The 14,578-nt window shown below is 40.5% G+C and overlaps 1 protein-coding gene across 5 annotated transcripts in view; it reads right to left on the bottom strand.

Annotated features, from left to right (window-relative positions):
- Positions 1-14,578, bottom strand: part of PDE10A (phosphodiesterase 10A) — a 369,406-nt gene that overhangs the window by 66,580 nt on the left and 288,248 nt on the right. For all 5 annotated transcript variants that reach the window (XM_061471384.1, XM_061471382.1, XM_061471381.1 and 2 more), the window contains exon 3: positions 5,997-6,025. In XM_061471384.1, coding sequence (XP_061327368.1) covers positions 5,997-6,025 — 29 coding nt within the window. The remainder of the gene's footprint in view (positions 1-5,996; positions 6,026-14,578) is intronic.

The raw sequence follows: 14,578 nt of genomic DNA, 5'->3' as shown, positions 1-14,578 counted from the left end.
AGCTGATGGAGGTCTGTAGCTGACCACAGGGTTATGAGGGCCAGAGTGGTACCTGTTGTAGGAGGTGGCTGTGAAGTTCTGTTTAGTTACACACTCAGTGTGGAAGTACAGCACAGGCATTTTGCCAAGGAAACAGGAGAAGGTGCTGACCTGTCACATCAACATGCCTTGGAAGCAGACTTTTGGGAAAGCAGGGACCAATTCTTCTAGCATGCAGCAAGCATTTTCATCCACCAATGGGTATAAAGAAAGAAATGCTTGCAGAAAAATAAATAAATAAATATTTAACTAAACCATTAAGTAAATTGGGAAAAGGACACACAGCTGCACTGATGGCTAGTTCACATCTAGAATAGAATCTGGTGCTTCTAATTTTGGGGCACAGATAACTAAGAGATTAACTGTGTTCTACTAACAGTGAAAATACATCTAAACCGCACATGTGAAACAACAAAAATATGGACTTGGACTTCATCATTACAAAAGTAAAACAAACAAACAAACAAACAAAACGACAACAACAAAAAAAAACAAACAAACAACAACCAAACACAAAAAAAAACACCAACAACAAAAAAAATACTACAAAGAAAACCTATAGAAAGGGAGCAATACTGCTACTTTGCTTCAAGGTGGACATGCTGAGCCAAAGGATGTCAAATTCTCAGACTGAAAATAAACAGTGGACAGAGTGTTGTAAGCAAGCTTACAGTGCAGAGCCAGCTTTCATGGGAGCAGAGAGCTTGGAGAGGAAGCTCAGAAAAATCTCTCTGCTCTAAAAAACCCCAGAAGGGGTAACCAGGATTGGCTGGAGTAACCAGCTTTGTCTAAACTTGGACACTGAAAAGCAAGAAGCTATAAAGAGCAGACTGAACTGTGATTAATTCTAATACTTTTACATAGCCTCAGAGAAAACTGTTTCTACACAATTCGTCTGACGTCTATTCTTGTTTTGACTGCAGAGGACATGGGTTAGAACTTGCTCAGTAAATAAAGTTTAACATTGAGACACCATACACAGGTGAATTGTTTGTTCATACACCAAACACCACTCATGACAAAAGCAAAGAAGGAAAAATACAAGATGGCATTTGGCGGGATGGGCCCTACTATGTCAAAATACACAAATCAGCTCTCTCACTCTGCACAGAAAGGGCTCACTAGTTTTGAAGGCACATGTTTCATAGCCTGTTTACATAGCTGATTTCACAGACTTGGAGAGATGGCGAAAACACCTTCCCTAGGAGAAGCTTCTTGCTAAATAGCCCCCATTCACTGGCATCCAATTCTAATCATTACATCAGCTCCTTCCCTGTTATCAAGTGGCAACACTGAAACAAATTGCTTCCCTAATAATAGGAAAAATACGTAATAAAAACCAAAGACTTGGATTATGAGAAAAGAACATTATGATTGCACAGAAGTAACTATATAAGCTGTTATTAACTGTAAGGCTCATAAAACTGCATTAATATCTCAATTATATCACCTCTCTAGGTTATATAATAAAATAGCATAATGAGCTTCATTTTAACGTGACAAGACTGAATACTGCTCCTCGTTTTAAAAAGCTTTTTATAAAAATCACATTCCCTCCTAATACTTGACTTGCAAGCACTCTAAAGACATCATGTACAAAATTAAAAATAAACTTCCTCATTTTCCTACCCCTGTTGCTTATCATCGCCACGGTATCCACAAGATTTTCTTTATAAAGACATCAGCTTACACAAGCATCTTCTCATAACAATGGGTGCAATGCCATCACTCCTAAAGGCTAAGTATGTATGTTTGCTCTAGTTCCCCTTACTTTTGATTAATTTGTTGCAGTTTTCAGCTCTGAGACTGTGTGAAAACATTCAAATCACATCTTTAATAAGGAAATACTGCAAAGATGAGCTTGCTTTGCCAACATGTCATAAAAAGCAAAAACTTTTATTATCATTTGCATGGTGAAGATGCATGCAATTACTGCAACTATTTACTGAAAACACACTTGCTAATTCTGTAACTGTCAGTGACATACTGTGCTGGGTGCTAGCTGGTGCCAAGGCAGCTGCCAAAAGCTCCAAGTCCAAAAAGGGGAAAGGGGATGATTAAAGTATTATTCCTGTTTCCAAGAAGAAAGTACTATAAATGAGCTAGTCACTTGCTAGGTAATAATTTTCTGATGTTTATACGGTAAACTTCTGCAAAGTGATTTGCTGTTGCATCACTGGAGTTTACAAAGCAAAGGTACTTGCCAAAAAGCAGCTTCACTGGAAGTATTGTTCAAGTAAACATGGAATGGAAAGTCATTAAGCAAAATGAACAACAGCTAATTTTGCTGTGATCATATCGGGAACATGAAGTATTTTTGTTTAAACTTCAGAATCTGCGGTACAAAAGAGCACACAGTGATCATGGGAAACTTAGCAGCACGTAGAACAAAATTCTGGCTATAGTTCATGTAGGAATGGGGTTATTTTTGCCAACTGAAAAGAATAACATGTCTCTGATGCACACTGTTTTCACTAATACTGTCTAAGAAATGCAGTGCTAGTCTAGATGTACATGAATACACACGCACTTAGTATTCACACTCACGCTCCTCTATTTTCATTTCCTTTGTGGATAAACCAGCAAAAACAAAGTATAAAATTCAGCTTAAGTTTGCTTCATCAAAAGAGTTCAATAGTTAGTTTTCTTTCTGAAATCCCTCTGTCCAGAAACCCTTTCTGTAACTAGGATGAATGGGAAAAGCCAACACACATCTGCACAATAAGTAAGCAGAAGAAACTCAGCATTTCCAAGGATGCTCCCAATATTATATCATGCGGTGATTTTTGTCTCCAGTTACATATATTTCATAAATTCTGGAACCTAGAATGTAGAAAAAAGTTCACAGGTTCACTGTTTGGTCACAGATGCTTATGAGATGTTTTGCAACCAGAGTTGTTATTATGCCAAAAACAGTCTACAGGAATGGGGAAATCTTCCTCCACTCTGACCAGATATTATGTCAGGCCAGTCTCAGATAAATTTACATATAACTTCTGAACACCAAAATATTGATGAAAGTGCCATCAGCAGACCAGATTTAAAGACAGTAAATTTTGAAAAGCTTCTTTTCTGTTCTACAAATCTCAAAATTTAATGTATGTGGAAGGTTTCTCCCACTCCCTTCTTGTTTCAAAAGCATGCAACATAATATTGACAGCCAAGATCGCTACTTGATTTTCATTTTTCTACTAAGCCTCTAAAAATGGCAAAAGATTAAAAATGCAGATCCTATACCACTGCAGTTTTCAGAACTTCAGTTTTCAAAGTGTGAAACTGCAATATATGCCCTTGAAAAATACAGGCATTTCCTTCCAATAATTCAAGATTTATTTTTTTTTCACCCAAAAATTGGACACCATTCATCCCACTGCATTCTGCTGATTAAAAGAAAAAAATGACATGTTCAGTATTTAGAGCCCCAGGGCTCTAATAGGTATGTTTATAAAGAAAAAAGGACAGGCTTTCCGGGGGGGAGAAAGGGGTTAAAGAAATTTAATAAATAATATCCTCCCCCAATTTAATGCTGTTGTTCTGTGCAAGCACAACAGAAAGGGAGACTATTGAACCAACCAATGTCAGGGCATATGACTATGAATGTTCTCATGTTGTCACTCTGCCCAACATTGAAAGATGGAAAAAAAACAACCCATCAATGAAAACCACATTTTTTCAACATATTTCTACCTTGGTCCATGGCTAATATTTTAAAGCAGGTGATGATTTAATTCTGCAATAAATTTACTTTCACTAACCTTTACTTTTGCTTCCCAATGATATAACCTGCTTCTTGCAGACATTTTCAGGAATTAAAATTGTAACTTAATGACCTTAAAACTCATAATTCTTCAGTCAGCATGAACATATCTTTTTGTCTGAAAAACATTACTCACATACAACTTTCCCAATTTAAATTCTAATTTATGTTCAGATTTTAATTAAACTGGCATCTGTTTGAGCTGCTACTGAAGAACATAATGTATTGCAAGGGTCTACATTATAATATATGGCATTATTCAAAACTAATATAACAAACATGTTTATTTACAATGTGGTGCATTATTAAGTGCCCACAGGTATTTTTCTTTAAAAAGTAGAGTAACACAGTGTGCACATCATGACTGTACACACTATGACTGACAGCTTAAAACTCCCCAAAAAAACGATGCAGAAAACATCATCTGAACTATTATCTGCATCCCACTGACTCCAGGACTTCAGGTGACACCCATTCATCTTCAGCAAAACTCGTAAGACAATATATATGATTTCGACAATCTGAGATGGCTGGGACCAGCATACCTGAGAGGCAGAAGGGATGACGACTGGCAGTGCAGACTCAGGGTTGGGGGTTCAGGATTCCAGAGCTTACTTTATTTTTTTTTCCTCAAATAGCTCAAATGTAGTAACCCAGATATGTTTTCTAACTTCATTTTACAGAATTTTAGGTAAAAATGAATCTATTTACCAAATTAATGACAAATAAAAGGAACTTGCTTCCAAAGAAATAATTAAGGCTCTAAGATTTTTAAGTAGATCTTTAATTACGTTGAAATCATAGAATCACAGAATAGTTAGGGTTGGAAAGGACCTTACCATCATTTAGTTCCAACCCCCCTCATGAGCAGGGGTACCACGCACTAAACTCTGTCACCTAAGACTCCTTCCAACCTAGCAGAACAATATATATGCATATACACTGATAACAATAAACTTTAGTTACACTTAACAACTATAGTTGTAATATACACTTACTCAACTGCTGTAAATGTTGACTACCAAGGGATGACCAAAAAAAAGGTGCTATAAATTAATGAATTACTAAACCATACTCTTTTCACCTAAATTCTCAATACCCTTATACATCTATAGTACATCACATATATTGAAAAACCCTGCTTGAATATACTAATTTTAGACTAATTTTAGGCATAATTTCTTTTTTGTAGTATTGGAAGAGGCGAACTGCATTCCCCCTCATGCCAGCCCTCTACTCTCAGGGTTACCAAACTGAAGTTTCCACCACCAGCCTGTTTCCACTCCTTCCATACGCTGGTATTTTCCAAAGGACTTCTACTGGGAGCAAGACCACCCAGCCAGCTTTTGCAGTCTTTCAATAGGCCTTATTTTTAATGTGTGTCTGACAGTACTGCCTTTCTCCCGGAAACATGAAACAGTTTATGCAAGACATTCAAGAAGAGGGGCAAAATAGGACCATGACTCCACCTCAGAAAGCTGTAAGTGGCTCCCTCATATGAAATAACATTTGGGCGCTTCAGGCTGACTGCATGCATCTCACGGCAACAGACTGTCCTGTGCTGATCTTTTGTTATTCCCAGCAAAGGCACTGGTTTCCAACAGATCCTCCTAACTAGTCCTCAACCACAAACCAATATTCTGCAGGACACAGGGTCAATCAGATGTAAGGCTAGAGTTGGGAATATATTACTGAATATGTTGCTGAACATTTTAGATTATATTTCATTTAGTACACTGCAAAATATTTCAAATTAAAGAACACCACAGCACATGTCAAAGGCAGATATTAAATAGGGCATATTTCTTCCCTTGTTTCCTCCTATGCTTGCCATTTCTCAAGGTAGTAACACTGATTAAATGCTTATGCTGTTATGCTGAAAGTTCCCATGATTTTCCTAGTTTCCATAAAATAATTTTTTTGACACTGGATCACGAAAACAGCAATGTGAGAACTATAAATTTGTTAATGTCAAATACCCTTTAATTTATTTACAGCCAATCAAGTGTTCTTAATACTTATTTTCCTTGTTAACTGTTCTCTGGTCAGTCAATACTCCCTTTTTTTTTTTTAACTATCAGTGGATATATGTCAAGGAGAATTGAGTAAAATCCTGACCAGACCCTGCACAAAAATAATCTCAAGTGACCAGGAGGCCTAAGAGACCATACCTCTTTTTAGAGAGGAGAGTAGAACTTACCCTGCTGACTTCTTTAGGAGTCGTTTCATCTAAAAGGAAACAAAACAAACAATTAGGCATGCAGGTAAGTTTCACCACTGAATGAAGAACAAGATATCAAACTTCAGACAATTTCTGCATCTTTGCACAAAACATAACATGGTTCAATAAAGTAACTGAAATATCGTAAGACTTGTGTGCATTTACAATCTTTTAAACTTTTAAATCTAAAAATCAATTAAAATTACAATAAAGTATTCAGGAATTCTGTCCTGACTTAATAAGAATTCAAAATTTCCTACACCTCATAAGTCAATTCACAGGTCAGCTAAACCAGTAAGTCCTATATTATTCTACTAATTTTAAACTCCAGTAAGGCAACTGTTAGTATTGCATAGTCTGAGAAGTAAAGCCCCTTCACTATCAAACATATGCCACCAACATCCTACATACACAAGCAAGTTAGGGAGCAGACTTAGACTTTCTGTTCTGAAGATAAAGGTGCTATTCCTGTTGATTTCTTTGGATGGGGAAAAGAAATCCTTGTGACCACAAAAACAGAACAGTATCACTGAAGTGATCTGGCACAGCACATTAAAAGCACATTGTTTACAAGGGTTTAAATTATCGTATATATACACACACATACTAGAATGTTTTATCCTTTCAAATGCAAGCAGATCTCAGGCATTTTTTGCAATTTAAATATGTAAAGCTAACACAGGTACAATACCAGAGGACCAGCTAAAATACTGACTAGTATTTCTGAAAATGAAGGCAAAGCAGTTATATAGCAAAAATATATCTGTCACAGGAACAGCTTCCAACTTCCAGTTCAACACCACCAAAAGCAGCTTAAACACACCCTTAAGAAACTTCCAGATGGTTAGCTGTTTCTGAAATGGTTAGCTGCTCCTATAACATGAAGGGAAGTATTTGTAAGCTTTTATTTGATACTAGGAATCAAATTACTATGCTTTGGAAATTAATTTTAAGTCACCAAATATATTTAATCACACAGAGAAAGATCGTATGTTTCTGTCTGTGGCCCTTAATTTACACATATTTTGATACATCTCTATTAAGTGGATTTTTCAGATATCTCTGTCAGACATAGGCATAGTATCACCTATGCTGTATTTTCTCCAAAATCATCCCCAGGTGAAGGAGGGATATACAGGTGCCCTGTGAGAAAGGCACATTTACAAGTACTTCAATTTTATCACCAGCAAAGTCTCTTCATATCTTGACATTTAAGATGAGCTTCTCTAAAATCTGATTTCTGACACTAAGCAACAGAAGATATGAACAGAAAATATGCTGAAAAGCATGAGTAAATCATACAAGTGATCTTCTACTGGATCAAAATTAATTTATTGTAATAAGCCTAGTATAAATGACTACCATCCCAATGCTGTGGCTTTCACACCACTGTGCGACGTAACTGCTACTGCAGTTTCCACTGACAGAAGATAGACTAAATACACTCAATCGAAAGCTTACTACACAGCATAAAAGTCTACATTATTTCTATTTCAGCCACCATAAAAAAAAAAATCAGTGCTCCAATATCAGAAGGAGCAATTCATGATTTCCTATTCTTTGAGATCCTTGACAACGCAATTTCATAGTCTGAACAAGATGTTATAAATGGCATCAACCCAACATGAAACTTCCCACACATATACAATACAGTCCTTTAGTTTGTATAACATGAGATACACACAGGTTATACTCATGTCAGGCTCCTGCCTTGCAATTCATTACTTCCTTTATTTATAATAAATAATATTTTCTTTACAATATTTTTTTTATTCATGAATCATTCTTTTACTAAGAAGATGAATAAAGGTAACACATGAAGTCCCCATCCAGGTCTGGGTCTATTGGACCAGGAGCGCGGCGAACAGAGTGGGGCGAGGCTCTTCGCGCGGGACGGAGAGCACTCGTCGTGTGAGCAGGGCCTCGTCTGGGAGCTCTGCTCTGGCTGCCCCGGCGGTGGCCAGAGTAGGCACCCAGACAGAGCCGATGAGAGGGGAGGCTGCAGTGCAGAGCTCGGGGTGCAGAGAGGAGAGTGCCTGCACTGGTCTGGTGAGGGGAGGGTGCACAATAGGCAGGGCTGCACTCGGTGCTCCCTGGTGGAGGTCCTCCTGCAGCAGGGGCTGAGCTGCGGGATGCTGTCAATAGGCTGCGAGATGTCAGGGAAGCTGAGAGGAAGCAGGAATGCTTGCTCCCGGCCCAAATTGTGCAGGGGCCTCGAGCTTCCCCTCTGCCTCATGAAGGAAAGAAGAAGGCCGTTAACCCAGGAAGCTGGGAATTAGTGACAAAAAAAAAAAAAACAGCAAAAAAAGGAGGAAGAGAACAATTAAAAAAAGCAAGGAGCTTCCTCCTAAATCTGTTGTCCCCACACAGAACAGCTTTGCTGTCCTGCAGGGGGCTGACAAGGAAGCGCACTCGAGCCAGAAACAGCCGGCTGATGCACTGGTAAAGAAGATCTCTACTGGTGCTGCCAGGAAAAAGCGGCAGGTCGTAGTAGAAGGGGACTCTACACTGAAAGGGACAGAAGCACTCGTCTGCCGGCCAGACCCCGTCTCAAGGGAGGTGTGTTGCCTACCGGGGGCACGGATCAGGGATGTGGCAGAAAGGCTGCCTGCTCTAGTAAGTCCCACGGATTATTACCCACTCCTGGTGATACATGTGGGTGCTAGGGACATAGATAGTAGTAGCCTGGGGAACAAAGAAGGATTACAGAGCCCTGGGGGAGGTGGTTAGGGGCTCTGGAGCTCAGATTGTCTTTTCATCAATTCTCCAGGATACTGGGGAGAACCTAAAAAAAAGCTAGGAGGATTTGCCAGGTTAATAAATGGTCAAAAGGGTGGTGTCATAGTCAGGGGTTTGGGTGTCTTGAACATGGGACCCAAGTTTGTAGGCCAGGTCTACTGGGGGCTGGTGGAGCTGCTCTAACGGGAAAAGCAGTTTTGGTAGGAGGCTTGCCAGACTGGTCAAGGAGGCTTTAAACTAGATGCGTTGGGGGAGGGGAGCATCATTCCATCCCAACACACCCAGTCAGTTGCCAGCACCTATAATAAATGCTCTGAGCAATGTAGAGATATCCCAGCTGCTCCAGCCAATGAGCTGGCTTCATTTGGAGCTCGGCTCAGATGCCTCTATACAAGTGCCCATAGCATGGGGAACAAACAAGAGGAATTAGAGATGTGTGCACATCTACGGGGGTATGATATAATAGGCATGACAGAAACATGGTGGGATGGCTCCTATGACTGCAGTGTTGGAATGGAAGGTTACAGGCTCTTTAGGAAGGACAGGCCTGGCAGAGGGTAAGGGGAGTTGCCCTTTATGTTAGGGATAGGCTGGAGAGTATGGAACTCTGTCTGGGGACAGGTGAGCAGTCCACAGAGAGTTTGTGGGTCAGGGTTAGAGGAAGAACAGCTATGGGAGACATTACTGTGGGGATCTGTTACAGACCGCCTGATCAAGGAGAACCTGCAGATGAAGCACTCCATAGACAGATAGGAAAAGCCTCACGGTCACAGGCCCTTGTTCTCATGGGTGACTTCAACCACCCTGACATCTGTTGGAAGGACGGTACAGCCTGGCACAATCAATACAGGAGGTTCCTCGATTGTGTGGAAGACAACTTCCTTCTGCAAGTAATAGAGGAGCCGACAAGGAGAGGTACCATGTGTGACCTCCTGCTCACCAACAGGGAAGGGCTCGTTGGAAATGTGGCACTCCAGGGCAGCCTTGGATGCAGCAATCACGAGATGGTCGAATTTGAGATCCTCAGGGCAGTGAGAAGAGCGTGCAGCAAACTCACTGCCCAGGACTTCAAGAGAGCAGACTTTGACCTCTTCAGGAACTTGCTTCATAAGGTTCCATGGGATACAGCCCTAGAGCACGGGGGGCCCAAGACTCTTGGTTGATATTCAAGGATCACCTGCTGCAAGCTCAGGAGTGTTGCATCCCAACTAGAAGGAAGTGCAGCAGGAAGGCCAGGAGACCTCCTTGGATGGATAAGGAGGTCCTGAGGAAAATTCAGTTGAAAAAAGAGGCTTATAAAATATGGAAGTAAGGACAGTTGGCCTGGGAAGAGTACAGGGATGTTTTCTGGGAAGCTAGGGACCAGGTTAGGAAAGCTAAGGCCAGTTAGAATTAAACTTGGCTAGGGATATTAAGAATAACAGGAAGTGATTCTTCAGGTACATAGCAAGTAATAAAAAGACTAGGGAGAGCGTAGGCCCCCTCAGGAAGCTCTCGGGAGAACTGGCTACACAGGATTTGGAGAAGGCTGAGGTTCTGAATGACTGCTTTGCCTCGGTCTTCACTGGTAAAGGCTCTGACCACACCACCCAAGTCTTGGAAGGCAGATGCGGGGACTGTGAGAATGAAGACCTTGGGCCCACTGTAGGAGAGGATCTGGTTCGAGACCATCTTAAAAATCTGAACATGCACAAGTCCATGGGTCCTGATGAGATCCATCTGCGGGTCCTGAAGGAGCTGGTGAATGAAGTTGCGAAGCCACTGGCCATCATATTTGAAAAATCATGGCAGTCAGGTGAAGTTCCCGATGACTGGAAAAAGGGAAATATAACCCCCATTTTCAAGAAGGGGAAAATGGATGACCTGGGGAATTACAGACCCGTCAGTCTCACCTCTGAGCCTGGCAAAATCTTGGAGCAGATTCTCCTGGAAGGCATGCTAAGGCACATAAAAAACAACAAAGTGCTTGGTGACAGCCAGCATGGCTTCACTAAGGGGAAATCCTGCCTGACCGATTTGGTGGCCTTCTATGATGGGGCTACAGAACTGATGGACAGGGGTAGAGCAGTTAATGTCATCTCCGTGGACTTGTGCAAAGCGTTCGACACTGTCCCACACGACATCCTTGTCTCTAAATTGGAGACATCAATTTGATAGGTGGACCAGTCAGTGGATAAAGAACTGGCCGGATGGCCACACGCAAAGAGTTGTGGTCAATGGCTCAATGTCCAGCTGGAGACCAGTAATGAGTGGTGTCCCTCAGGGATCAGTGTTGGGACCGGTCTTGTTCAACATCTTTGTCGCTGACATGGACAGTGGGATTGAGTGCACCCTCAGCAAGTTTGCCGATGACACCAAGCTGTGTGGTTTGGTTGATACACTGGAGGGAAGGAATGCCATCCAGAGGGACCTGGACACACTTGTGAGGTGGGCTGATGCCTACCTCATGATGTTTAATCATGCCAAGTACAAGGTCCTACACCTGGGTCGAGGCAATCCCAGGCACAGCTACAGGTTGGGCAAAGAAGAGATTCAGAGCAGCCCCGCGGAGAAGGACTTGGGGGTGTTGGTGGATGAGAAACTCAACATGAGCTGGCAGTGTGTGCTCGCAGCCCAGAAAGCCAACCGTATTCTGGGCTGCATCAAAAGGAGCGTGACCGGCAGGGTAAAGGAGGTGATCTTGTTCCTTTACTCTGCTCTTCTGAGACCTCACCTGGAGTATTGTGTGCAGTTCTGGTGTCTTCAACATAAAAAGGAAATGGAACTGTTGGAACAAGTCCAGAGGAGGGCCACAAGGATGATCAGGGGACTGGAGCACCTCCTGTATGAAGATAGGCTGAGAAAGTTGTGGTTGTTCTGCCTGGAGAAGAGAAGGCTGCATGGAGACCTCATAGCAGCCTTCCAGTATGTGAAGGGGGCCTATAGGGATGCTGGGGAGGGACTCTTTATTAGGGACTGTAGTGACAGGACAAGGGGTGATGGGTTAAACTTAAACAGGGGAAGTTTAGATTGGATATAAGGAGGAAATTCTTTCCTGTTAGGGTGGTGAGGCACTGGAATGGGTTGCCCGGCGAGGTTGTGAATGCTCCATCCCTCACAGTGTTCAAGACCAGGTTGGACGAGACCTTGGGTGACATGTTTTAGTGTGAGGTGTCCCTGCCCATGGCAGGGGGGTTGGAACTTCATGATCTTGAGGTCCTTTCCAACCCTAACTATTCTATCATTCTATGATTCTATGATTTTGCTGGGTACAAGACATAAAAAAGGACAGATTGTCCTTGTACCAAAAAACTTCTGATTTCTTTCTGTGAGGAAGTTAAAAGAAACATGCTAACCAGGAAGGAAAACATAACACCTATGGTATTCATTAAAGGTAAGTTTTATGGGCACAATTATTAGAGACAACAATTTTTCAGAATTTAGGAATATATAATCAATATGCCTTTTTTTTTTTTTTTCAGAAGAAGAATAAGCAAAGTATTTGGGAAATTTGGTATCGAAACTCCACAGATGAGGTTTGCAATTCAGGGATTATGAAGTGGTGGGGAAAAAAGAAGGTATTTTTAGGGGAAGGAGAAAAGCAAAAGATGAGATGAAGAACAGTAAAAATAGCATTAAATACTTGGTTAATGTATCTAGATGAAAGTTAAATTACTACATAATGATCCAGAAAACAATTTTCCATATTAAAGGAAAACAAAGGCCTAGCAAGATACTTACACACACCCTCAAGAGTAAAGGGAAAAAACATGACCCTGTGCATCTGGAATGAATCAAACTGCTTTTCTAGAGACGAAGTCTTTAAGGCCCAGGTACACACCAAGTGATTGGATGCCTCAGTGCTGGCACTGCTTCGCTGTGGTTTTATCCATAGCACAGAGTATGACACTTCATTTAAGACTTGGTTTCTAGGGAAAATCACTGGAAGAGCAGTTTTTCCCACAAGTTATTTTAACAGCCAAAATACAGGATTAGTTAGTGTATGAAAGAAAATGGGGGTGGATGAAAAATACCCTCAAATTGTATATTCTTGTTTATTTAAAAGCCATGCATTCTGTTTGTTTGAAAGGTACAAATACACCAATCCCTTGTTTGTGAATCAAGTTTTATCCCTGCAAAGTATAAAGCTTTTAAAGAAACAGATTAACCATTAAAATAAATTCAGAGACATTAAGTACACCAATAAATTGCAGCTTGCTACACAGTTAAATCCCACAGAAATATTCTGTACTTGAATATAAAGGTCTCCATTTATGATGGTATTTTGTGTGGGAAAACAGCCAGATAGGGGAAAGTGTTCACTGAGGGAAATAAACACCCTGGGAGAAAGAAAATGTTTGTTAAAGAGCTTATACAAAATGTGCCAGCCACTAAAAATTTTTCAGTTGGAGTTCACTTTTTCCTTAGGCATCATATACAATCAACCATGACACAAGAATGAGTGTCACCTCCAAATCCTGTTAGTTCGTAGTATTGCCATTCACAGAATTTAGAGGGAACATCTTAAATTTCTGTGCTACCTGACATAATTATTAACACAGAGTAGTACAACAAACTTGGATGATTTAGTTCTGGCACTCCGAATAGGCCAACATTGTTCTTAACAGTTCAAAAAATAAAGTGATGAACTCTTGAAATAACTATATATACAAACACTAATTTGGCTGTTCTGCTGAACTGAGGCTGTAGCAATGTGTACTTTTAACACCAAGACCAGAGAAGAGTTAGTTTAGTCCTCCAGAAGCATTAGGCAAACATCAGTAATACAGCAGAACACCCTGGCTGAGCTGAGGCTATAAACTCTCTTATGTTAATGTGCATTGATACCACAACTAGAAAAACAGGAAACTAAATTTCAAGGACTTCCCTATCCCCGTACACCAAGTTTGCTAACCGTTACTGATGAACAATAATGTTCTTCTACTCCACAGTGAGCTGTGGGGTCCAGCCACTAAGTGTGTAGAAAATGGTTCACTTTCTAAACTTTCAAGACCAGGTAAATGTCCTAGCCCACAAGAATAGTTACACTCAGTTTTATCTTGACAGCTTTGCAAACATTACTATCTAAAAAGCTCTCTTCAGAGGTTACTGAAACCAGGAGGAGGTATGGACGAGTGAGAGGTTTTAAGAACTAATTTACAATTGAACAGACTTTAATACTTCAGGTTTACTACCTGTACAATTAACAACTGCACAGTACACTACAGATATGCATAATAATTGGTATGGTAATTAAAAACAAAATCCATCTGCGAAAGCTTCCATACTAACCTAAGACAAGCAAGATAGGAAGAAGTAGAGAAAAACAAAGGGAATAGAAAAACTGCCACAGAAGGCTCAGTTTTCTATTTAGCACAATATACACAATGTTAGGTTTACTTTGGTTTGGAGTTCTCTTTTTTGGGGGTTGTGTGAAGGGGTGTTAAATGATGTAATAGTTCATTTAATAGGAAAAAACAGATTTCATTTTGCACATCGAAAAGAAAAAAAAAACACCTCACTTCATACTTGCATTTCTGTGCATGTCTTTTTAAAAAAGAAAAACAAACAAAACCAAAGGTGAATCTTGAACTGCAAGATGCTTAGTCAAGAGTAGTCACAAAGGCAACTTTAATGCAAAGCAAGCTTTCAATATCTCAGATATCTTAATGCTAGGAAGCAATAATTCTCATTTTTATCATAGGAACTCTTTCAGAAAAAAATATATTGCACGTTCTCCCTGGTCTTATGCTGTTCTTTGCTCTCTGCAGTTTAATACTACTGCTGGTCCACCACTGTTGATGACAGCAAACAAATGCTTAGGATTAATTCTGTTTGTGAGA

This window comes from Pezoporus flaviventris, unplaced genomic scaffold (genome assembly GCF_033815535.1).
Source record: "Pezoporus flaviventris isolate CSIRO_AGI_PZ_B2104156 unplaced genomic scaffold, CSIRO_AGI_Pfla_v1 ptg000066l, whole genome shotgun sequence".
Classification (NCBI taxonomy): domain Eukaryota; kingdom Metazoa; phylum Chordata; class Aves; order Psittaciformes; family Psittacidae; genus Pezoporus; species Pezoporus flaviventris.
This window is presented reverse-complemented; position numbering and strand designations above follow the sequence as displayed.